The sequence below is a fragment of the Odontesthes bonariensis genome, chromosome 3 (assembly GCF_027942865.1).
Source record: "Odontesthes bonariensis isolate fOdoBon6 chromosome 3, fOdoBon6.hap1, whole genome shotgun sequence".
Classification (NCBI taxonomy): Eukaryota; Metazoa; Chordata; class Actinopteri; order Atheriniformes; family Atherinopsidae; genus Odontesthes; species Odontesthes bonariensis.
In genome coordinates this window covers 24,012,649-24,035,140 of record NC_134508.1, presented here as the reverse complement: position 1 = coordinate 24,035,140, position 22,492 = coordinate 24,012,649, and the positions used below count along the sequence as shown (strand labels likewise).

Below are 22,492 nucleotides of genomic sequence, written 5' to 3'. Positions count from 1 at the left end.
TGTCTGTGGCTCGTTAACGCGAACATTTAGTATATGGATAATCCAACGCTTTAGTTGAGCGATTGGTTCGGCAATTTAAGCTTCACTCGGATCAGGAAGTTGCTGTATGGTGCTGATAACGGTTGCGAGTTTAAGCCACACAGGAAGCCCTTAGACATGTTAAGGAACACTCCCCCGTGTGTGACTCCTGCAACTCCTGTTGAGCTGAGGCTGATGACTTGACAATACTGATTAGCTCGTGCTGCGAGACGATAGTTGCCAGATTTAGATGGTAAGTACACGTGGGGCGTTTACTTTATAGAAGGCCACAAATGATTCAAACCATACTTGTTATTTTACTAAAGGTAATTGTTGCCGTTTAAAACGACATACTAAGTATAATGGTTTTACTTGAATTATACAATGGTTAACTTGCCAAGTTTTGTGCTGTCTGTAAGCCGTTATTAAATAGTTGATTCTTATATTCTAGAGGCTTATTCGTATTTTCTCCGTTTTTACTTCATGTTTGTGAACAGTGTTCGAATGTGACCACATAACACGTTGCACAACTGAATGTTTCATGCCTCAGGCACTAAGACTAGAAGTTTCATCTGCTCCAAGTAACGGAGAAAATATGTTTTTGTTCTTTGAAATGGCACGAAAGCAAAACCTCTATGGTTGATGACCACATGACAGGCAATAGCTCTGTAGCTTAACTCAAGGAACCAGATTAAACTACCAAGTCATTAATTATATTATCTAATGTTGACAGTTCAAAAGCCACTCCACCTGAAGTCACAATGAACAGAAGAAAGCTTGGATCTAGTCGGAGAAATAAAGGAAAACGGCATGCAAAAGACACAGAAAATGAGCCAGAAGCCAGAGAGGATGTTGAAGACGACTGGGGTAATAAAACTCTCGAAGTACAGACGTCAGCAGCAGCACAACTTGTAATGCAGGAAGAATTATCTCGAGGCACTGAGCACAGTATTTCTGCCTCGCATGATAGCTTAGTAGTTTCACCCGCTACACCTGATTACTCTGAGGTTGAGAAACCCACAATCAGTCCAGAATTTGTAACGGAAGCTTTAATGCCAAATACTGGTGATCTGCATGCTTGTAAAAGCAAACCCAACCTGGAAAGGACTGAGAATTATGACTGTCTTGATAGTGAGGAAATCAAAGAAAATGCACATGTTGGCCAGTCAACCAGTGACTGCGTGTCTCCTCGTCCTGTAGGGGATCAGCTGCTAATCAACATGCAAGCTGCAAATCCCAGTATGTATACTGAACCAGATTTAGAGAGCAACAAAAGAGATGACACAGACTTGTTCAGGCAAGATGAAAGTTTGGAGGGTGTAGACCTAAGAACTAACAATGAGGCGTGGATCAACAGCACAGAAAAAGTAGAAACTGCTTTTGGACAGATGTATGAGCGTGAGAGTCATGTGAAGGATGATGTGAAACACAGTGTTGGACAGACTCTCCATCGAGAAGGAGTTTTTGAAGTAGAGAAGTTTAATTTATCTCTACAAACCCTGCTTTCAGAAGTAAACGCCCCTCTCGACTCTCAACTTCAGGACAGTTCTTTGAGTGCAGATGAGCACACTGAAACTGGCTTTGGCCCCTTTGGAAACAGAAGAAAACTCGGTTCTAGCCGTAGAAATAAAGGAAGACAGCGAGTTGAAGAATGTAAAGAGGATATTTTAGAAAAAGCCGAAGGTGTTGAAACCCTTGAAAAAAATAATATATCCATGGAAATGAGAGCAACAAACCAGAAAGAATTATACCAAGACACAGAGCGTGAAATTAGCTCGTCTGTGTCACCCGACAGCTCCATGTTTTTGGTGTCTGTGCCTGTTGAGAGCTCTGCCCAAACAAAGTGTCTTGAAACTGACCTGGAAAACTTTATCCCTGAAAGTGAAAATCTTCCAGAAGATCAAGATGAAAGAGAGACAGACATTAATGTTAAAGTGCCCGATGAGTCAGAGGAAGCCGAGCAGCAAGACGTGGATAAATATGACATTCCTCATAGTGAAGACATCAGCAGTGCTCATCATTCAGATGATGCAGTGAAGGAAATGCAGGAAGACATGGTGCGTCAAAGACAAGCGCACGAAATTGATTACATTTCTGAGACCATGATGGATGATGCTGCAGAAAATCCAGAAATTATTTCTGGATTTTCTGTTTCAGAAAGTTTTCGAGTTTTAGAAAGAACAAGGGTCGATAAAGTTCCTGAAACAACAAAAATACAATCAGAGACAAAGACAACAAATCAGGACGAATTAAGTCAGGACACAGAGCACGGTATTGGCTTGTCTGTGTCACATGACAACTCCATGTTTTCAGCATCTGCGCCTGGTCATTCTTCTGCAGTTGAGGGCTCCACACCCAAAACCTATCCTGAGACTGAAAAGGAGCATTTCATTCTTAAAAGTGAAAATCTTCCAGAAGATCAAGATGAAAGAGAGACAGACTTTAATGTCGAAGTGCTGGATAAATCGACGGAAGCTATGCCACAAGAAATGGATCAATCAGACACCCGTCACAGTGAATTGACAAAAGATGCTGATCGTTCAGATGATGCTGTAAGGGAAGAGCAGGAAGAAGATAATCATCCAACACAAATGCAAGAAATTCTGCATGTCGATTATTCTTCTGAAACTGTAACCGACAATGCCCCGGAAAATTCAGAAGTCATTTCTGCAATTCTGATTGAGCGCGCTGAAATGATGAACACTTTCCAGTCTGAGTTCAATAATGATAATTCTGCAACCAAGCAGGAAATGTTCAATTCTGAAGAAAAACCAGATGAGCATCCGACGAAACAAGACACCTCAGAACCTTTAGACCACATCAGCGACCAAGAAAAAGTAGACTCTGCTCCAAGTCAGGTGCATGAGTTCAAAGACAAAGTGGAGGGTGATATTAAACCAATTACCGTTCCATTGTTTCATCAGGAGAAGGAAGGACTTCTCTCTGAAACAGATGAGATTAAACCTGCTTTATCAGCCTTTCAAACAGAAACTACTGTTTCTTTTGACTGCCAGCTTGAGGACAGTTCTGATAGTGTAGAAGCACAAAACAATACAGGCTTCCACCAAAGTAGCAACAGAAGAAAACTGGGGTCGAGCCGTAGAAATAAAGGAAAACATAACGTCAAAGAATCAGCTACCAAAACATTCCATCAAACTGTGAATGAAGTCGATGGGAATGCAAGTAGTAGTACTTCTAGTGAAGGAGCATTAACAGCAGAGACAGCGGGCCAGGAAAAATCCATGGAAATCATACTGGAAGTGGAAAAAATGAACGCTTCCCAGACTGAAGAGGAGAATGTACGTTTTGGCACTCTTGTGTGCACTTCTGAGTTAACTACCATTGGCGTACATTCAACCTCCGCAGTAGATCAAAGGGTAATCGAAAATTCATGTTGCAGACAGATGCCTCATGAGGAACTTCCCAGTGTGTCTTTGCAAACAGATACAGAGAGCGAGGAAAGACATGAACATACAGAGCTGTTAAGGCAGGATGGAAATTTGCAAGAGAACTCTGTGTTTGAACCGCGTGTGTGTCCTATCACACCAGAGATACACACAGATCCTGGACAGAGTGTAGAGAAATTATCACCAGAAGAAGAGTTTCCTACAAAAGAGGAACAATTATATGATGTCAGTGTGGCTCAGCAATCAGAGGATGCTGCTAGAACAGAGCATGGACAAGAGATTGAGCCAGCACAAACGCAAGGCATGTCTCAGATTGATCACACAACTGCAAAAGCCAGAGTAAATTCTGAAATCTCCAGGAACGTGGTTGAACGAATTGAAATGGCTGCAGGGAGAAACACTGATTATCCTAAACCCCAAATCGATGATGTAGAAAGAGTAGAAAGTGCACTGGGTGATGCATACGAGATTGAAGGCCAAGTAAAGGATTCCATGAATCCCAGTGATGAGGGAACAGATCACCACACGAGCAAGGAAGTCTTTTCTGAAATATGTGACAGTGAATACTCTTTACAAAGCCTGCATTGTGAAATGAAAGCTCCTCTGGACTCTCAGCTTCAGCACAGTTACACTAGTTTCAACCCTGGAGGAAACAGTGGAGCACCAGGGTCCAGCCAGGAAAAATCAATGGAAATGAAGTTGGAAGAAATGGACAAATCTGACACTCCTCACACTGAAAACATAACCCTTCACGGGCAAGAGAAAGCATATTTTGGAACAGTTGCTGGCATCTCCGAGTTAACAACCTCAAGTCCGGCAGTGGAGCTGCAGCTACTCAAGTCAAATTTCAGGGAGCTGCCAGATGACGAACTTCCCACTGTCTCCTCCACAACAGAAAACAAGGAAAAGCACGAGGATACGGAAATGTTAAGGGCGTTTGGAAATTTACATGGCAACAATTTGTCAAGTGAAAATGTGGACCTGTCTGTCGTACCAGAGAGAACCCCAGAAAAAAGTACTCCCCAAGACCATAACCAAGTTGAGTACAGTGTTGCACAAGACACAATTCCATCAGAGGAGAATGTGCCCTCAAATGGGGAACAAGATGAGCCTTTAAACCTATCTGAAGCTGCAGAAGCTTTGCATTTAGAGGATGTTGTGAGTGAAGAGCATGAAGAGCAGTTTAACCCAGCACAAACACGAGAAATGTGTCAAATCAATTGCGCCACAATTACAGAGAAGAATTCTCCTCTGCAAACACAAGAATCTGATACAGATCTTCCTTTGGACTCCCAACCTCTGGACAACTATCAGAGCTTCAAAGATGACACTCAGTCAGGCCTCAAACCAGCAGGGAACAGAAGGAAAATGGGGTCCAGCCGCAGAAATAAAGGAAGACAGCAGGGCAAAGTTATTCAGCCAAAACAAGAACTTAAAGACGCAGTTGTAGAAAACACTGTGGATGATAAAGTAACAGAAATGTCTGCAGCGAATACAATGAGACAGGAAGGATTAGAAGAACTCATATCTGTTGAGAAAGTAAATATTAGCTCTACTGTGACAGGAGATGAAAACCAAGAAAAGCTGCTAGAGGGCACACTTTATTCCCACAATGTTTTGGAAAACATTGTAGTTGCAACATCAGATACTAATCCAAGCTCAGACAATGAAGATTCTCCCGAGTCCAATAAAGACCTCAATGAGAAAAACACAAAGCATGTAAAAGAGCCTGATAATAGAAGTCATCTTACAGGATGTGACACAGTTAAAAAGGACTTGACGCAATCCCCACAAGCCTCTGTTTTTGAAGATGACTCAGATAGGCAGAGTACCTTATATCATGATGACATTATCAACCCCGAGTCAGGCACTGTGCATGTCTCTTATCAAGAAGAAGGAGCTTTACCTTGTGACAGTGACTCACAACAGACAGATAATGTGACAGAGACTACTGATTGTCTCACAGTTGAAGACTGCAGTACAGAGGTGGAAAGCTCAATGGATGCACGGGGTCCTGATCAGGATGAAGTGGGAGAGAAAGGTGTCCACACAGCCCAGAAAATGGAAAATACTTCACAAGAGCCGGCTGTGGATGTGTCTTGTGAAAGGGGAATTTCTACTACAAAGGATGAACGCAACAGCCTGCAAGAAGACAGTCCATCAGATTACGGTGAAAGCATGCAAGTAAAATCCAAACAGAGGAGGAGAAAGATGGGCTCTTCTCGGAGGACTCCACTCAACAGGAAAGAAGAGGAAGCGAAAGACAACACAGACGAAACAGAAGAAAGTTCCTTAAAGACAGAAGCTGGTGTGAGGAATCTGGAGGAGATGGAGGTTGTGGAGGAGTTGCCGTTAACTGCAAAGGTATCACCAAGTGAAAATGTCCAAGGTACTGTAGAGCAACAAGAAACTGATGGAAACAAAACCAGTCATTATGACTATAAGCTAAAAAGTAGTACGTCTGAGCAGAGCAACAAGAGTAATGTGATACTAGCTCTCCCCCCTGAACAGTCAACCTCCGTCAATCAGGTTACATTCAATAAAGTAGCTGATGAAAGGGATGAGAGGGGAAATGTTGATCTTTGTGCTGAAATGTCACAACAAGATGATTTTACAAGCACTAATGTGAAAATAACCTCTGACGTTGCGGGAAGAAATGAGAGCTCATTCAGTCAGTTGATGCCTCCAAATAGTGAGACAAACACCAGCATCACAGGAGGGAGCTCAGTGTCTTTCTGTGAAGTCATACGGAGCACCCAAAGTGATGAGGACAGGCCAGAGAGTGTGAAACTGGTTAAAGTCCAAGATACTGATAAGCAAAAGCCAAGTAACTGGACTGAAGGAACTCATCTTGAGGAAAAGAGCCCAAGTCCAAATTTAAATTCGCCCAACAGGAGAAGAAAGTTGGGCTCCACTCGCAAGAATCTCAGTTCACGAACCAAACGAGAAGACTTGCATCAAAACCAGGAGTTGGAGAATGAGGCAACAGAGGCTGTAACGGCCACTGGGGATGTAACGACCGAGAGCGACCCCGAAATGAAAGAAAAAGATCCTCAACCTGACACAGAACACAAAGAAGGCGACTCTGAAAAAAGAAAAGAGAAAATAATTGAAACAGTGAAAATCAGCCATGTAGGTGAGTCCCTATTAACACCTCAGGCTGAGCAAACAGCTGAAGAAAGCCCCATTTCACAGAGCCAATCGACAGAAAGTGAAAACCAGCAGACTCCCAGTTACCTTCCATCCACCTCTGCCAAAAATGATACAGAGTCACAATCAGCTTCTGGAGGGAGGAGAAAAAAGTTTGGATCTAGCCGGAAGCCAAACATGATGCATCAAAGCAACATCCAAGCCGGAAGAGAGGCCAAGATAGGTGCACAAAATGAGAATGTTGTCAGAGGAATCACAGAAGACGGTGCAAACAAGGAGCAGTCATCAGGTCTGCGTAAAATATCAGAGGTAAGCACCAAAGTATCTCCTTTCCTTTTCCTTTTCACAAATATTAAAACCAGATTTTGAATGCGCACAGACAATCTTAATCACTGTCATCAGGAACGTGAAAACAGTCTGCTGCTGCCAAACTGCACAGAAATAATGATAAACTGCAGATCTCAGGCATTCAACTGTAGGAAAAAGAAGAAAAGCATTTATTTCACTGAAGGAGGCATCAGATGGAATTAAAACGGCTGTTACATTGCTTTTCAAACAGCTTTTTTAGTCTAGGCCAATTCTCATGGAACTTTATTCAACATTGCTCTTTTCATCATTTTGCATCCCTACCCTGAAGGTAATATTTATCACTGACAAGCGAGCGTGCTTTCACATAGCAGGTCTGTGCTGAGCTGTACTTCCCACTTGTAATAAACCACATTGTGCACTTTGATGGCATGTTTGTTCCAAAAAAAGAAATGACACAATGAACAAAAATGAGGAACTTGTGGCCAGCGCTTCATGTTTCACATAGTAGAAAGGAGAACATGTACCCGGCTTCCTCACAAATCTTTATCATGCAGGCTTCAAATGAGATCAGGTGATAAGAAACTTTGGAAAAGAAATTTAAGACGATAAAAAACGAACCAACACATTTGTTTTCCCTTATTAAAAGGGTAGTGAAAGCAGAGCATATCTTGCTATCAGCTCACGAATGAGTTCAGTGAAAACGTTTTTGACTTTGGCAGGTTGGTGAAGGTGACGAGAAAGAGACCGCCAGCTTCAGCACCGCGGAGCCTGTGAGGTACGTCTTACATACAGACCTACTGAAACACATTGAAGTGCTGGCCTGCCGGCTTAAGTGACTCAGAGAAAACTAATCGATCAAATGCAAATGAAGTTTTCATGAAAAGTCTGAATCTACTGTAACTCTATTACCGTCTGTGGACATGCTTCATCGTATATATATATATTGTATACAGTCATGAACTGGTCCATTTCCCCTCGTGCGTATGCGTTTGTCCACCAGCTTTTTGATTAATCAGATATCATTTAGTTGGTATGACAAGGGCCATACCAACTAAATCCAATATATGCCTCTCCTCCAGTCTTCCGTTAAAACAGTAACAGCACAACCCTTAGAGATAATTAGAGACAGAGCTGATGATATTTTGAAACTAATTTCACGTATAAGGAGCATAAAAAGAGAAAGCTCAAGTTAACTGACAGAATAAATTGAGGGCTGGAGCATGGGATCCAACTTGTTTTGGGAAAATATTTCAATATCCCTGAAGTGCTTGACTAGAGATTGACAATTTATAGCAGAAAGTATTATCTGCCTCGGTAGAGCTCAGTGCTCTCCTCGTGACTTTTCTGTTAGATCAATTCTTATCCAGCAGCTTGTTTTAATCCAGAATAGTTTTCTGTTTTGAGAGACGGTGAAAAAACATTGTAAACGCAAGTTTTCGATGAATTTTTCTGTAAATCTGACTGGAAGCCAAAAGCAGCGCAGTCTTTACTTTAAATAATACGTTTTGTATTTGGTACATGGTCTGAAGTATGTTTGTTTGTTCCACAGTAAGAAGACTTCAACCCAACCTGAACTCAGCTTGGCTCCAAGAAGTCAAACTCAGCTTTCTTTTGGTGAACAGACCATCAATACTTCCAGCAGCAGCAACAGAATACGTTTGCTCTTAGACTGAGAAAAACAATTGAAACTAATTTGTGAAACTAAGTGCTTTCATTGTCATGTCAGCAGGTAGTCCCAGAGGGACGGACTACGATGTGGTGATGGTTGGAGACAGCTGTGTGGGGAAAAGCTCCTTCATGAAAAGAGCTCAAAGTGGAAAGTTTTCCTTAGATCTTCCTGCCTCTGTTGGTAAGGTCCCGGCCTACACCTTATGACTCCTCCCACGAGTGTGCCACTATACAGAATTATTTCACCTAAATACTCTTTGTAGGCCTTGATTCCTGCATATGGACTGTGATAGTAGAAGGAAAACCTGTGGTTCTGCAGTTATGGGATACAGCGGGTCAAGAAAGGTAAGTTTCATTCTGTTCATTTCCATAGGTGAACACAAGTTGTAATGAAGTGTAACATGAAAACGAGCTCACCTGATCTTAGAAACAACTATCGAGACATGTCTGCTTTACACGATCTAATAAAGAAGAATACACTCCATAAAAAAAACATTAATCATCATGCAATTGTCTTTATGAGGCGAAATATATCCATCTGTGACTAGGGTCAGTGATGAGGGCAGGTATATTTGCGTCATTGTCACTGAAATGATGTTCGAGGCCTTGCCTTTCATGGAGAGAACTGATTTATTCATGAATAAATATTGTTGGAAAAAAACAGACACACTGATGCATCACAGGGTTAACTTCAGACAGAGTGACTCTGATGCCTGCTGTGAGTAGCTGGTCATGGGTAAGAGGGCACGACATAGTCTGTCAAAGGTACAGCGTGTTATTTTGTGGTTTATTATGACCTGAATGCCGTATCATAAGTGCACTTTGTTTTTTATATATTCAAGGAAGCAGCAGATACTCTTTTGCTTCTGTGGTGGTCGAGAACGGGCTGTCTCCTTGTCCTGAATGCGTTCTCCTCAACAAATACCAAGGCAGAACCCTTTGTTCTCAGCATTTAACCGAGTATCGTCGTTTAAATACAGATATTTTTGCAGCCTTGGTGAGAAGTCTCCTTCAGGCCAGAGCGCAGCCTGTGTGAGAACTGGTTTGGCACATATCTGCTGCCAACACTGAGCCAAACACACCCATTTTTGTATTTGCCATTTCATATAAGATGGATGGACTTCTTTTATCCCGATCATGCCCAAAGACTTAAGTGTGGGACTTTGTCAGAGTCTGATTGTGTGTGTTCGTGTTCGCTGCTTGTGCGGAGTCAGCGTCTGATTGAGCTCAAAGCAGACGGTCTCTTGATTACATTCTCGTCTGTCTCCAAAGGTTTCGCAGCATCACACGTCAGATTTTCCACAAAGCTCGAGCGTTTCTCTTGATGTATGACATCACTTCCTCTCAGAGCTTTTCTGCAATCAGTTACTGGGCGAACTCCATTCAGGTAGGAGGCATTTCACACTTCAGCAGCATTTCAACTCTCAGCTGACGACCCCTGTTTTCTCCTCAACAAATGTTGATATTACAAGCTGTTTTGCAACACTAGTCATACTGATTTGATGATACATTTAAAAAAGTAAAATTTTTATGAGGAATTAGTATTTTTTTTAATTATTTTTGATAGTTTGATATGAAGGATGTTGAAGTGTTTGGGAATAATGTTTTAAATTAGTAGGTCTATTTATCAAGTTGTGATGATCTGATTTAATATCTAATTATGATTATTAAAGCAAGCTTAAATGTTTTTACTGCCTCTGCTTGAGACAACAACTCTCTAATTCATTCATTATGTTCTTTTATTTTCAAGAACCTAATGCGAGTCGAGTCTGAATAAAAGAAAATAGAGATGCAAACATATTACTGTGCTGGAGGTAATCTGACAAAACAATATCCAATTCTCATCAACTATACCAAACGATATTTGATTTTGGATTTTAATTTCTTTTACTCACAAAAAAAGTGTAATAAACTGCATCTATGCAGATGGAATAATCAGTCTCCACCAGCCTTTGTGTGAGTCAAAAATGATCTCAAGGAGTCGCTGCCTCTTTTTCTGTGTTGTTTTTTTTATGTGCGTTTGGTCAAATCTGCCTTTTAATGGGACGAGCTTCTCTCTTAAGGATCTCACACAGCACGCTCCAACATTCATCCGGTCTCTTTTCTATTACAATATTACATCAGAGGATTTGCCATCAACAGGATGCTTTATCACTTTACGAAACCGGGAAGTAGTGTGGCGTTGCTGTGGACTAGTCCTAGTCAGGTAGTCCACGGTTTGGTTCGCTGTGGTCTGTATTTCATTTTCAGATATTTTCAGAAATGTTGTTTACCATTGCAGCTGAAATTACAGCTTCACTTTTCACAAGGCATAAGTTTATACAACCGGAGAGAGATTTATTTTAAGATTTATAGCAGATGTCTGAAATGCTTGGCCATGTGAAAACATGCAGCCTGAAGTTAGACCTCCAAATAATAACCAAAATTATTCATGTTTTACAGGAATCTGCTGCAGAAAATGTGACAGTTTTACTCCTTGGGAACAAGAGCGATCATGAACAACGACGGGTTAAAACTCAGCAGGGCGAGATTCTTGCCAAGGTATCATTTTGGTGCATTCATTCGATTCATTCTCATAAACTCTTACTAGCAATGCTGCATTTAAAAAGATAAAGATAAGATAAACCTTTATTTGTCCCAATTAATGGAAACCTTTATTCACATTGTTACAGCATCAAATACAGTACAGCAGACAAATAGAAATCAAGAGAGAGAGAGATAAGGGCACAATGATATGCACAAGGGATATCAACAATAGAAATATAAATTAAGAGTATAAGGAGTATATATGAACAGTATTTAGCACTATGTGACAGTATGTGCATAAACAGTGTGTTTATAGACAATACAGTACGTATAAACAGTAATCCAGAAGTAAGACTGTAATTATCAAATACCCACAGTGAAAGTAGCTTTTTCTCTCCACAGGAATACAACTTTGAATTCATGGAGTGCAGCGCTGCCACAGGTGAAAACGTTATTGAGGCTTTGGAAACCGTGGCCAGGTAATCCACCCCTTCATTTTTTTTTTTACTTTTTTTTTTTGTGCAAATCTGGGAAGCATTCTCCGGTGTTGTAATAATGCCTGCAGTGACATCGGTTGACAGTGTTTTTGCTTTGTTGTTGCCAGGATGTTGAGTCAAAGGGCTGACTTAAGAGAGGAAGCCACAGTGTTGCTCAAAGAGCCAGCGCAGAAAAAAAGGTCAACGTGTTGCTGAACAAATGTCTTCGTCATCTTGGTTGGCACACTGTCCCAGTCGAACTTTTACTCAAACAGATTGCAGATGAAGTGACTACATTTGCAAAAATGTCCTTCAGCTATTTATCTCTTCCAGGTCTGTTAAGAGCTCCTTATTCTTTTCGTGACATTATTTTTCAGGCGATTATATGAGCCTGTAAATTTCACTTTAACTTACTTTTTAAATCATATTCTAGCGAGTTGGGAGAGAACAAATGATTTTTTTCGTATTGTGTTTTAAGTTTTGTTAGGTTTCCTTTTGCTACTTGAAATCTTTTATCTGTTTAATTTTCGAATATAAAACTTTGAATCTGTGACAACGGATCAGATGGGTATTCACAAGGTTTAACGCTCACGCACTTTCCACTGAGAAGAGTTTCATGTTGACAGCAGTTTGACAGCATCTGTTCTACTGCTATTGAATGTTTGATCAGTGTCTGCAGTTGACTACATTTGTGCAGATCAATGCTGATACGGTACGTTTAGTCTGAACAAATTACCTTTTTACGTTAAAGAGTACAATTACGCATATTTTCGGGGATCTATTACATGTGTGTGTGTGGGGGGGGGGGGGGGGGGTAGAGAATTCTTTTGTTTTCTTGTAGCTATTCGTGTTCTTCAATAAAGATATTAACTTTGTTCCGATTTTTTGCCATCTGTTTTGGATAAATAGTACTGGCACTCATTCTCCTTGCAGTTGTCACAGCTGCCAGGTCGGTCATGAAATCATAAATGCATTTCATGCCTCTATAACTACAGCGGGAGAATAAGGGCGTACATGCATTTCTTTTATTATATCGTTGCGTATTGGTCTATAATTTGTGTCACCGAGTACCTTTGCTCCACACTGTGTACCCAGAAACACAAACAATCAAATAGTAAAAGTCGCATGCTCAATAAATCTCCATGACTACAATTTGTCTGCTTGCTTACTTAATTTGTGTCCTCAAGTGAGTTGTGTTTTTCCAGACTGACAAAGAAAACTGTGTTCCCAGTGGGACAACAAGTCCTTCAATGGTATGAAGAGCATGTCAACAATGGCGCCATGGCAATAACCCCGTAACATCCCACTGGAGGTTTAGTGGGAAACACACAGGCAGAGACAGCGTCATCAGAGATCACAGATAATTACACTGGATCCGATATTATGGCACAAGCTGCAGGGGACTCTTTAACCAAGAGAAACGTGACCCTGCCCTCATTCTCTGAGAAACGCACCAGACAGTCAGCAACTTTCAATAGTACAATATCCGAATTTTTTATTTAATTTCAATGCTGCTGTGGTCAATGTAGAACTTCAGCTTATGATCAAGAATGTTTTCACAGAGAAATTCAGCCGTTTCTCCCATAAACAGTTTTAAAATCATGAAGTCCCCTCTAGGAAATTTCCTATGACATTACGAGGAAATCCCAACCCTTATAAATTGATCGAGTGAGAAGAGCAGAGGGATTTTATTTTGTAAACCAGCTGCGGGGAGTATCTCTATTGCCACCTCCGGCGCCACAGATGATCCTTCAACGCTCACAGAGACGATCAGCAACAACTTGGAACAGATGGAAACCTTCAATAGAATGAGACCAGTGAACTAAAAAGTCATTTTGACCTTTTGCCACTTGGGGGAGTATTTACACTAAAGCAGGCGCAGCATTGTTGCCTCCAGACAGAGTGTGGTGCTGATATATTGATCCTCATCCAGTCTATTGAACATTACGAACTTACAGTGTCACGTGGTAGTTAACCTTCTACAACATTCAATCACATATTCATTTGTCAATATTTCTGCTTTTATTTTTTTCAGGATTTAAAAAAAAAAAAAAAAAAAAAAAAAAACTTTCAGATTAACATTTACGTAATAAGTTAATGATTCAGAAAACATTGAAACATACAAATATATACAGAGATAAATCCGTGTTTTAAGGCAACCCATGATAGCATCGTATGTGTCCTTTTCCACACTTGCTCAAACCAAGATCTCCGGTCTGCAAAGGTCTTCAAACTGAGCTGAATTGTGAGACGTGATGCAGCGTTCTGACTCGCACTCTTATAACAATTTTTTTTTTTTTCCCCATTCATTTGCCAGCAGTGTACACACACTAGCTGCTACTCTCTGCAACAATTTGTTTCACTCCACCTACTGGTGATTCTTCATTAATATTTTGTTGAGTGACTGTCACACTATCGCCAGGCGCCTGTAATCCCCGTCTCTTGATCGGTGTTCGTTTCCTGTTTTTCTTTGACGAGTGGTATTGTTGGATGGCCCGCATGACATCGGCAGCAGTCCAGTGGTTGCGCGTGAGGGCTTCCTGCACGGTGAAAAGTCCGTCTCTGGTGCGTCTCACCCCCTTACACACTGCTGTGCTGCGCAGCTCAAGTCCAATCTCATGCACAACTTTACGCAAGTACTTCTGAGTTTCGTTTAGGCACTGCACCTCTGCAAAAGCAGAAGACACAAGCGTCAAAGAGGATCAGCAGTTTAGAAAACATTAAGAGAGGTGCTCCTTGTGGTCAGAGTTGAGCTTACCTAAAGTGAAGTTGGGTGGCTGGAAGCGAATGCAACGCAAGCCCGTCAGAATGGGAGCAGATTTCCCCTCTGGACCCAGTAAACCTTGCACTGCCATCTCATAGGCTTCCTGTGAGCTCATGTCTACATTGGAGTACCTTTCAGAGAAAGAAAAAAAAACAAAAAAACAAGTCCTTTACTGTCTCACTGATGGGTCGTACATGTAAGAGGTCCTAATCCAAAGTGAAATACCGAGTAAACTGAGAGGAGATGGAAGTGCAAGTGAGGAAAAAAATGTCAATATCAATATGTATGCGTTGCAAAACGTAGTGACATTGAAATGAGCTGACGTACATTTTCAATGCTTTTTGATTGGCTCCCTCCAGCATTGCAATGACTCTCTCCAGCTTATCCTGCGTGACGTGATCTGACGAACAAGAACATTTTTAATGGGGAAAGACAATCAGAGACATAGAAACTGCCACAGAGAGTACGGTGAGCAACAGACTCAAAAAGTTGAAAATGAATTCAATGAAAAACAATGGCACTGAAATTGTGACGATTATGTTAGAGGATCATTTAAGGATGAAAAAAAATAAAATAAAAAAATACCAAAAGTGGTCTTTTCCACAACTCGACCTGTGTCAGAGAAATTATGTGTTGCAGCGCCAAGTTCACATTCCAACGTATAATCCTGAAACAAAAGAGCATTTTGTTTGTAAAAAAAAAAAAAAAAAAATAGGTAAGAAATAAATTTAAAAAAGCATTTTGCATCATTATGTCTGGTTTAAAACAAGCAGAAATCAGAGGTGAGGTTACCCTTGTGACTCGTGTGCCGTAGAGATCATTCAGGGTCTTGTTTCCATTCCCAACAGCAAGAACTAAAATGCAGAACAGAGTGAATTTTCTGGGAGACTTTGCTGATTAAATACAACACTTTTATCTGACGATTACATGCAAAATTATACCCATAACACCCGAGGAACCAGCATCCAGGCGATGTCCTACTCCGACTCGAATATCCTGGAATTCAGGTCCAGTCACTAAAACATGTGGAGAATTTTGATCTTATTCACTCATGTGCAGCCCATTGAACAGCTTTAAAAATAGTAGTGTCATCTCAGTTAGAACTTCAGGGAAAAAAAAAAAAAAAAAAAAGGTGATTTCATATACGATAAAACGCTGAAAAAATTCCCTTAGCGTGCTTCAAATGAAAGAAAGGTACAAAAATCTACAGCTTGTCTGCGGTGAAAAGAAAAAAAAGCCAGAAGATCTTTGAAAACTATTTATTTCAGTAAAAATTGTCTTCAGTTCTCATAATGAGCTTCGTCAACCTGTTCAAGTATTTGCGTTCTGTCTTTTAGTAAGACAGACAGTAAGGTGCAGTGCAGTGCAACTCCAAAGCGCTCAAAGAATGAGACCTTACTTACAACGTTGCATGTCGCCATAACGATTTGTATTAGCCTAACAAGCACGCAGTGGTTGTGTAAAAAACCAAAGCGTAGGGGAATGGGATCGGCTGGTTTTATTGTACCAATGGTGATGAATGTGGTTGTTATCAGCTTGAGGAACACAATCATCTTTCACTCCACTTAGATGGGGCATGATCTTTGTGATGTGTGTGTACTTGTTTTTCTGTATTCATAAAGTCAAAAAACAAGGAGCTCACCACTAGGGACCAAAAGATGGGCCCCACACGTTTAATGTTAAGGGTTATGATCAGGCACTCAGCTGAGATGGTAAGGGTTAGGCTAAGGGAATGCATTAAATCAATGGTGAGTCACCAGAATGATAGAAAAACAACTTTATTGCATGTTGCATAGGAGAAAAGAGAAGCTGCTGCTACAAATTTCAGTCAATTTGGCTCAGGCCAAAACATTTAGATGCGGCACCAAATAATAATGAAAAATGTTATACATAAGAATGTTTTGACAGCGCTGTTTATCATTAAAGGGGTTCGTTCCTCTGCACAGCTGATCGGAAGGCAAATTAACACACAAGAGCCTGTCTGTTCCTGTGATGGCTGCAGTTCAGATGTGTGCATTTAAACATTCTGCTATGTTTAATTACTGTCGGATTAAAAGGAACATTGTGCCCGTATCAGCTTTAGATCAACACAGGACATGTCATTGCACATGATGAGGACCATGGATTTTGCCCGTCCTTACTTTGACTGAACATGTATTAAGAAGTGATCTTTCAATAGTCACTAGAAGTCTGATATCAGGCATAACTGTTATCTCACTACACTCCGTGTCCAGCTCATCAGTCTGCTTGACAAATGTTGTACAGTGGGAGCTGTACAGTGAGAGTTTCACTTACCGAGAGGGTGCTTGGACAGGACTGGCACCAGGGCTGCAGACAGTGTCAGTCCCTTGGCTGTTTCTGTCTCACTGTTTGGGTGGGCCAAGAAGCGAACCTCGTCAGGAAGTGACCGAGAAGAAGGTGTAGCGTTCACACCTGAAGGATGACACATTTGAAGGTCGGTCAGATTTTGTGAATCAATAGAACTCCGCCGTTAAAGGTAACACCGATAACAAACATTGAAATCGAGTGTTTAGATGTCTAATCACAAGACCGTGTTTTTTTGTTTGTTTGTTTGTTTAAAACCACCGTTTTGTTATTAATACTAGTGGTTTCCTTCTATGTAGCTTATTGTTAGCATTGATGTTAGCTGTAATGTCCTAATTTGTAAGTCGCTTTGGATAAAAGCGCCTACTAAATGTATAAACATAAACAAAATACACAGTCTCACCTTTAAGAAGATTAGTCGCGATGGTATCTCTCACGAGCTTCCAGTGTACACCTGACGGTTTGTAGACACAAAACAGGCCCTCTAACCTGCGAAACATCCGAACAGCTGGAGTTGCCATAGTGTTGGCAACTTTCGGCCCTTTCGATTTCTTGAGAAATATATTATGTCGCCTGAAACTTCATTGATGGGAATCAGGGGCTCTGTCTGCTCAACTACGAGCCGTTCGGCATGTTAACTTTTGCGCACGCGTGCCCAACTACTTAAATGTTTGGTTTCTGTTTGGAGAGTGCCACCTGCTGGACTGGATGTATGAAGACACCTGTCAAGTGTTTGGAAAAAAAACTGTATAAACTGCAAAGGAATCTTACAGTTACTGTAATTATAGAATAAGTATAGAATAAAATAGTGGCGGTTTTGTATGCGATAAGGTTGAAGACTAATTATAATGTATTCATAAAATAATGAACGCTGAAGAGCCTATTCGCCAACAGATGGCAACAGAAGCTCCACCCTCCCGCAGATGGGAAGACGAAAAAGAAACAGAGGCAAAGCGAAGGGAGTTAATTTGAGCTAACCTAGCTTATGTACGTTAACAATTGCTGGGACTTGACATTGGTAACGTTATTTTTTTTTCTTTTTAAGTCTTTATGTGTTTATTGATGTAGCTCCTTGACATGTCGCAAACCCAAAAGACTGATTGGGGGTGAAGGACAAAGTGAATGAGCCACATGTCAACTACTCGTAGATAAATTAAAAGCCTTATATGTTGCAGGTACTAGCCTGGGAGAGCGCTTTTAAAATGCAGGGTTCCACGTCTGTGCGCGGTAACCTTGACAACAGCTTGTAGTTAGTTGACGTCACATCATCATTGATACCACGTTTTTTCTAATGGGGGTTTTTATTACCATGGAGTATGCTTTCATATCTCAGTCAGACTATTATAACTTTCTCCTAAATCTCATCTCATTTCTCCAATTTGGGCCAAGTTTATCCTCTCATCTGTCTTTCATGTATCTCAGAAATCGATCTTAGCTCATCTAGAAACATCTATCAATTCCTAAAATGTAGCTGGAGAGAGGACGTTATTATAAGTGAGGATGTACAGGTGTCTCCTTTTTTAAACTGCTTTTTTGGAAACGATGTACACGGCTACAGATTGTTGAGATTGTCAGATACATTATGTATCACCTTGAGATATTACCACTTTAATTCTAGTTTGTCTGTGTTGGTGCATAACTGTGGTGTTATGGTGTAGTAAAGGGACCCAGAGGAACCATCATTTCATGGGAAATTAAGACAGGAGCTCCAAATATATATAAACTTTAAGTCTTAGATCTGTCTGTGCGGCACTAACAACTCATTAACAATAATTGGTTAACTGTTATTAATTCATTAATTTCTTCATTTTTAAGTGCCACAAACTGTGCTATCAAATTTAAGTAATATGTCACCATCATATTTGACAATGTCTATTAAGGGGAAGGCCAATAGTAGTCTTAAGCTCTCTTCATAGCCACACTCTATTAGCAAAAACAGTTATTTTATCCTGAAAGTTTCTGGCTTACCATCGTCTCGATCTGAAATGTTGTTGTTTTTCTCTCTCTGAGAGAGAGAGAGAAAGAGAGAAGGGGATATTTTAATATTATTACATTGTGACTTGAAACACAGCATGTCTCAATAAAATGTTCTTTTCTTTCAAAGCCTTACGACCTCTCAGGTTGTGTTGGTTGCACCTTGAACAACTTGGTGCATATGTTTGCCTGGTATGTATAGGTATAGATGGGAAATATTGGTAAAAGTGTTCCCAACGCAGGAATTTCAGTATCGGAAAATGACCTATAAATTTGGCTAAGACATAGAGAGACAGCCCTCTCTGTAGCCACCTGGATAATTGTGCTACAAAAAGCCTTTTGAAGTAAGTAATGTAAAATTCCATGTTATCTTTACATGCCCCGGCTGATTACGTACAAAAAGACAATCTTTCTTTTTTTATTACAAGTGAGGCTCAGCATCATCACTGAGTGTGCGCATTAGTCGCACTGCAGTAAGTTTGATGTTATAACGCTGCATCTGTTGCTATAATTCAAGACTAATGTGACGAAACCCCTTATGTCATTTCTTAATTCGTGCATCCTCAAACCTCTCCTTGTATCGTAGGTGAGAGCAGAGGAGTTGGGGAAGAGACACAAGGAGAGAGGGGATGATATAACACGATGAGACATCCATGCTTTGGAGAGAACATTTTTAAATGGTTAAATATGACACGTGGCAAAGCTGCATCATATGTTCATTGTTGTTACATCAGAGCTATGTATAGCTCTGAAAAACAGTGTGTCTACAGATTATTTATTTTAGTTTTTGTCTCAGGTTTTGCCCAGCTTTTAAGGTGTCTACGGTTTGTGTTCTTACTTGTGCAGGTGCAATGCAAGCTCCTCTGCGCTGGGTGCTGTGGGATGTTAAAGACACCCTACTGAAGGTGCGTGCATCTGTGGGAGAGCAGTACTGTAGAGAGGCCGCGCGAATGGGCTTGAGCCTCAGTCCTGTGGAGGTGGACACTGCTTTCAGGCAGGTCTACAGAAGTTATTCCAGCAGATACCCAAACTATGGCATCGCCCAGGGTCTGGGTGGAGAGGCTTGGTGGACCGGAGTTGTGCGGGACACTCTCTCCCAGTGCAGGGTCCAGGATCCAGCCTTGTTAAATACACTGGCTAACAATCTTTATTATAACTTTTGTAATGCAGAAAACTGGGAGGTAAAGAACATTTGACTCAGTCATACACATCAAAAACAGTCACACCATCAGGTTGTTTATGTCAAACTTTATAAAAATCATATTTCTTGTAATTTGCATGTTTATGGGGGTGCTAACGTTAATTTGAAGAAAAAAAAAAATAAAATTTCACTCTGTGTTTAGTCATTAGAAAATGTTTGTTGGTTTTTTTACAACATGAAGAACAGAGCACAGAAGTCATTAAAGATCTGTTTTCAAAGATTAAACACTGGTTCTCATGTTTACTGTTCCTTCTTTTCAGGTATTTCCAGACTCAAAGAAAGCCCTGGAGAGTTGTTCCTCTCTCGGACTGAAGCTGGGTGTGGTATCCAACTTTGACAGCCGTCTTGAGGCAATTTTACATAGTTGTGGGCTGCTGTCCCACTTCAGTTTTTTAATAACGTCAGAGAAAGCCGGTGTGGCAAAGCCCAGTCCAACCATATTTAATCAGGCATTGCAGAAGTGTGGCGTACCAGCCGACTGTGTGGCTCACGTTGGGGACCACTATGTGAATGATTACGTCACCCCTCGGTCAGTGGGCATCCATGGCTTCCTTTTAGACCGCCACAACAGGCACAACCGAGCCGAAGTTCCTCAGGAGCACCGGCTCGGCTCATTGGAAGAGCTGCCGTCACGGCTTCAGCGGCATATGGACTGATAGCAAACAACCTGTTTAAATCCGCTCAGCCTCACGGTGGTTAATTTCAGGAATTAATGTTGAGGATGTAGCCATGTTGACCTGTGTGAACCCAAACACCTCATCGCTTATGAAACAGGTTAGATGCTCCTGTTGCAGATATATGTGTATATGAATAGATGTTCAAAATCTTAAGTTTTACCATAGAAATTAAATGCTTTCTGTGTATTTATCACACTTGTACTATGAATAAACTGGGAGCAATTACTATATATGTAAATATCATAGTGTTTTACCTTTTCACCTGATGACAAAACAGATGGGGTGTGAGACAGGGAACAAAAAAATCTTCATCCATTAATACAGATTTATTTAGGTTTTAAAGCACTTAAAATATCAAGAGGAATAATAGTGACTAAATGAAAAGCCATAGAAAAGTTAAATAACCAAGGGAAAATCTTGTATGCCACAAGTTAAAGGGGAACTCCGGGGCATTTGAAGCGCATTTCCATTGCTAGAGGTTGTCAAATACTGACGCTAGGACACAGACCGGTGCAAATCGGCGCTCCCTGTGAAGCGATTGCGCTGTTTGCGCAGCCTGTCATGCTAACCAAATACGTGGCGGCTAAGGGGCAAGAGCTAAACCTTCCACGTAAAACAACAACTTGCACACTGCAGAAACGTCACACCACTTTATAAACCATCCGACAATAAAGTCACAAGCCTTACCATCAAAACCATATGCATGGTTCTCACATTACTGGCATGGGGACGTTACAAAACAACTTTATAAACAGCATGTCACTTACCTCTTGTCGGTAGGCGCGCACATGTGAAAGCCCAAAAGAGTCAATGGACGATACTCCCATATACAAAACAATTATCTTCTCTAGAAAAACTGCGTTCAAGTATTTAAAACATTACAACAATACATGCCCAGTAATATTGGCATTGTACAGACGTACAAATATGACCTCCAGTGCACCAGACAGCGCAAACGATTTCAGGATGACAGCGCAGATAAAGATACAGTATTTGATGGGAAAAGCAAATTACAAATAGAAACATTCAATGTGGCTATCAATGAGTCAGTCAGCTGTCTCAGCCACAGAATTGATGCAAACGAGCACCTGTGGGATCTGTTTGGTGTTCTTTTCATGCCGAAAAAAAACACATCTTCCTGTCACAAACTGCGAGGGAGAGCGGCCATTTTCTCAAATGGCCAGGATAAAAAATTTACTTCGGACAAAAATGACCCAGAGACGCCTTAACAGTTTGTCACTCTTGGCCATAGAGGCCGAATTGGTCAGAGAGTTGGACTTTGGAGACCTTATCAAGGACTTTTCCTCTAAGAAGGCCAGGAAAAAGCCAGTGGTGTTGTTATGTGCGTATGGGAAGAGCGCCTCTGCGCGCGCACTGTTTGCATGTGTAGGCAGGGGTCTGTGGCGAGTTTGTGTCCAGGGCCCGTGATAATCCGTCTATGCATCTCTGTCATAACAAGCTAAACAACAGGCACGCAATTTTTAAAGGAGCTCTTTTGTAAGCATAACTTGCTCAACAATTAAGGTTAAAAAAATAAATAAAAAAAAAACTAAATCTGGCCCGCTCTGTAAAAGTAGCTCTGACATGATAAAGGCAAATGAGGAAGTTCATCAAATGAGAAACGTAAAGGGATAGTTCGCCTCTTTTGACATGAAGCTGTATGACATCCCATATTAGCAATATCATTTATGAACATTGACTTACCCCCCGCTGTGTCCTGTGAGCCGAGTTCCAGCCGAGTTTTGGCGTTGACGAAGGTAGTCCGGCTCTAAACGAAGGGAGAGAGAAATAGCGCCAAGCGATGTGATTAATACATTTGCATCACAAAATCGTCCCTCCAGAAAAAGTCAGACATCACATCGCTTGGCGCTATTTCTCTCTACCTTCGTATCACTACAGGCTGTGTAAACTGTGCAGACCGAAGTGCAGACCGAGCAGTCCCCTGCTTCCGAGCAGTAAACACCGTAACAGGTGCGGCTATCGATAGGTGGCTGAAC

At 41.1% G+C, this 22,492-nt stretch overlaps 3 protein-coding genes across 4 annotated transcripts; 2 read left to right on the top strand and 1 right to left on the bottom strand.

Annotated features, from left to right (window-relative positions):
- The first annotated feature begins 50 nt into the window (after positions 1–50).
- Positions 51–12,359, top strand: rab44 (RAB44, member RAS oncogene family). 2 transcript variants are annotated; one of them, XM_075461173.1, is made up of 10 exons: positions 51–271; positions 752–6,884; positions 7,604–7,659; positions 8,434–8,498; positions 8,614–8,733; positions 8,816–8,897; positions 9,825–9,939; positions 10,995–11,093; positions 11,481–11,557; positions 11,683–12,359. In XM_075461173.1, exons 2-10 carry the CDS (start codon positions 780–782, stop codon positions 11,768–11,770), a joined length of 6,807 nt encoding a protein of 2,268 aa, XP_075317288.1. In that variant the 5' UTR covers positions 51–271; positions 752–779; the 3' UTR covers positions 11,771–12,359. The 2 variants fall into 2 exon arrangements, with proteins under 2 accessions (XP_075317288.1, XP_075317287.1); XM_075461172.1 differs by having other exon boundaries at positions 8,611–8,733.
- A 725-nt stretch (positions 12,360–13,084) lies between these two features.
- On the bottom strand, positions 13,085–17,298 carry trub2 (TruB pseudouridine (psi) synthase family member 2). The gene is made up of 8 exons (XM_075462165.1): positions 17,047–17,298; positions 16,614–16,751; positions 15,260–15,334; positions 15,111–15,172; positions 14,904–14,985; positions 14,646–14,718; positions 14,313–14,449; positions 13,085–14,222 (listed from the first exon to the last, which is right to left on the bottom strand). Exons 1-8 carry the CDS (start codon positions 17,162–17,164, stop codon positions 13,885–13,887), a joined length of 1,023 nt encoding a protein of 340 aa, XP_075318280.1. The 5' UTR covers positions 17,165–17,298; the 3' UTR covers positions 13,085–13,884.
- Positions 17,299–17,568: 270 nt separating this feature from the next.
- On the top strand, positions 17,569–20,721 carry hdhd3 (haloacid dehalogenase-like hydrolase domain containing 3). Its single transcript, XM_075462164.1, has 3 exons — positions 17,569–17,661; positions 19,464–19,798; positions 20,079–20,721. The coding sequence occupies exons 2-3, from the start codon at positions 19,469–19,471 to the stop codon at positions 20,472–20,474; spliced, it is 726 nt and encodes a 241-aa protein (XP_075318279.1). The 5' UTR covers positions 17,569–17,661; positions 19,464–19,468; the 3' UTR covers positions 20,475–20,721.
- The last annotated feature ends 1,771 nt before the right edge of the window (positions 20,722–22,492 follow it).

What these genes read in the sequence shown, in the direction of transcription:
- rab44 (XM_075461172.1), top strand. Translation starts at nt 780, where the DNA reads ATGAACAGAAGAAAGCTTGGATCTAGTCGGAGAAATAAAGGAAAACGG. An exon ending in GATACAGCGGGTCAAGAAAG is followed by an intron (nt 8,898 to 9,824) that starts GTAAGTTTCATT and finishes CTGTCTCCAAAG; the next exon opens with GTTTCGCAGCATCACACGTC. An exon ending in GCTTTGGAAACCGTGGCCAG is followed by an intron (nt 11,558 to 11,682) that starts GTAATCCACCCC and finishes TGTTGTTGCCAG; the next exon opens with GATGTTGAGTCAAAGGGCTG.
- trub2 (XM_075462165.1), bottom strand. Translation starts at nt 17,164, where the DNA reads ATGGCAACTCCAGCTGTTCGGATGTTTCGCAGGTTAGAGGGCCTGTTT. An exon ending in CCTGTCCAAGCACCCTCTCG is followed by an intron (nt 15,335 to 16,613) that starts GTAAGTGAAACT and finishes CACATGTTTTAG; the next exon opens with TGACTGGACCTGAATTCCAG. An exon ending in GCCACCCAACTTCACTTTAG is followed by an intron (nt 14,223 to 14,312) that starts GTAAGCTCAACT and finishes CTGCTTTTGCAG; the next exon opens with AGGTGCAGTGCCTAAACGAA.
- hdhd3 (XM_075462164.1), top strand. Translation starts at nt 19,469, where the DNA reads ATGCAAGCTCCTCTGCGCTGGGTGCTGTGGGATGTTAAAGACACCCTA. An exon ending in GTAATGCAGAAAACTGGGAG is followed by an intron (nt 19,799 to 20,078) that starts GTAAAGAACATT and finishes CCTTCTTTTCAG; the next exon opens with GTATTTCCAGACTCAAAGAA.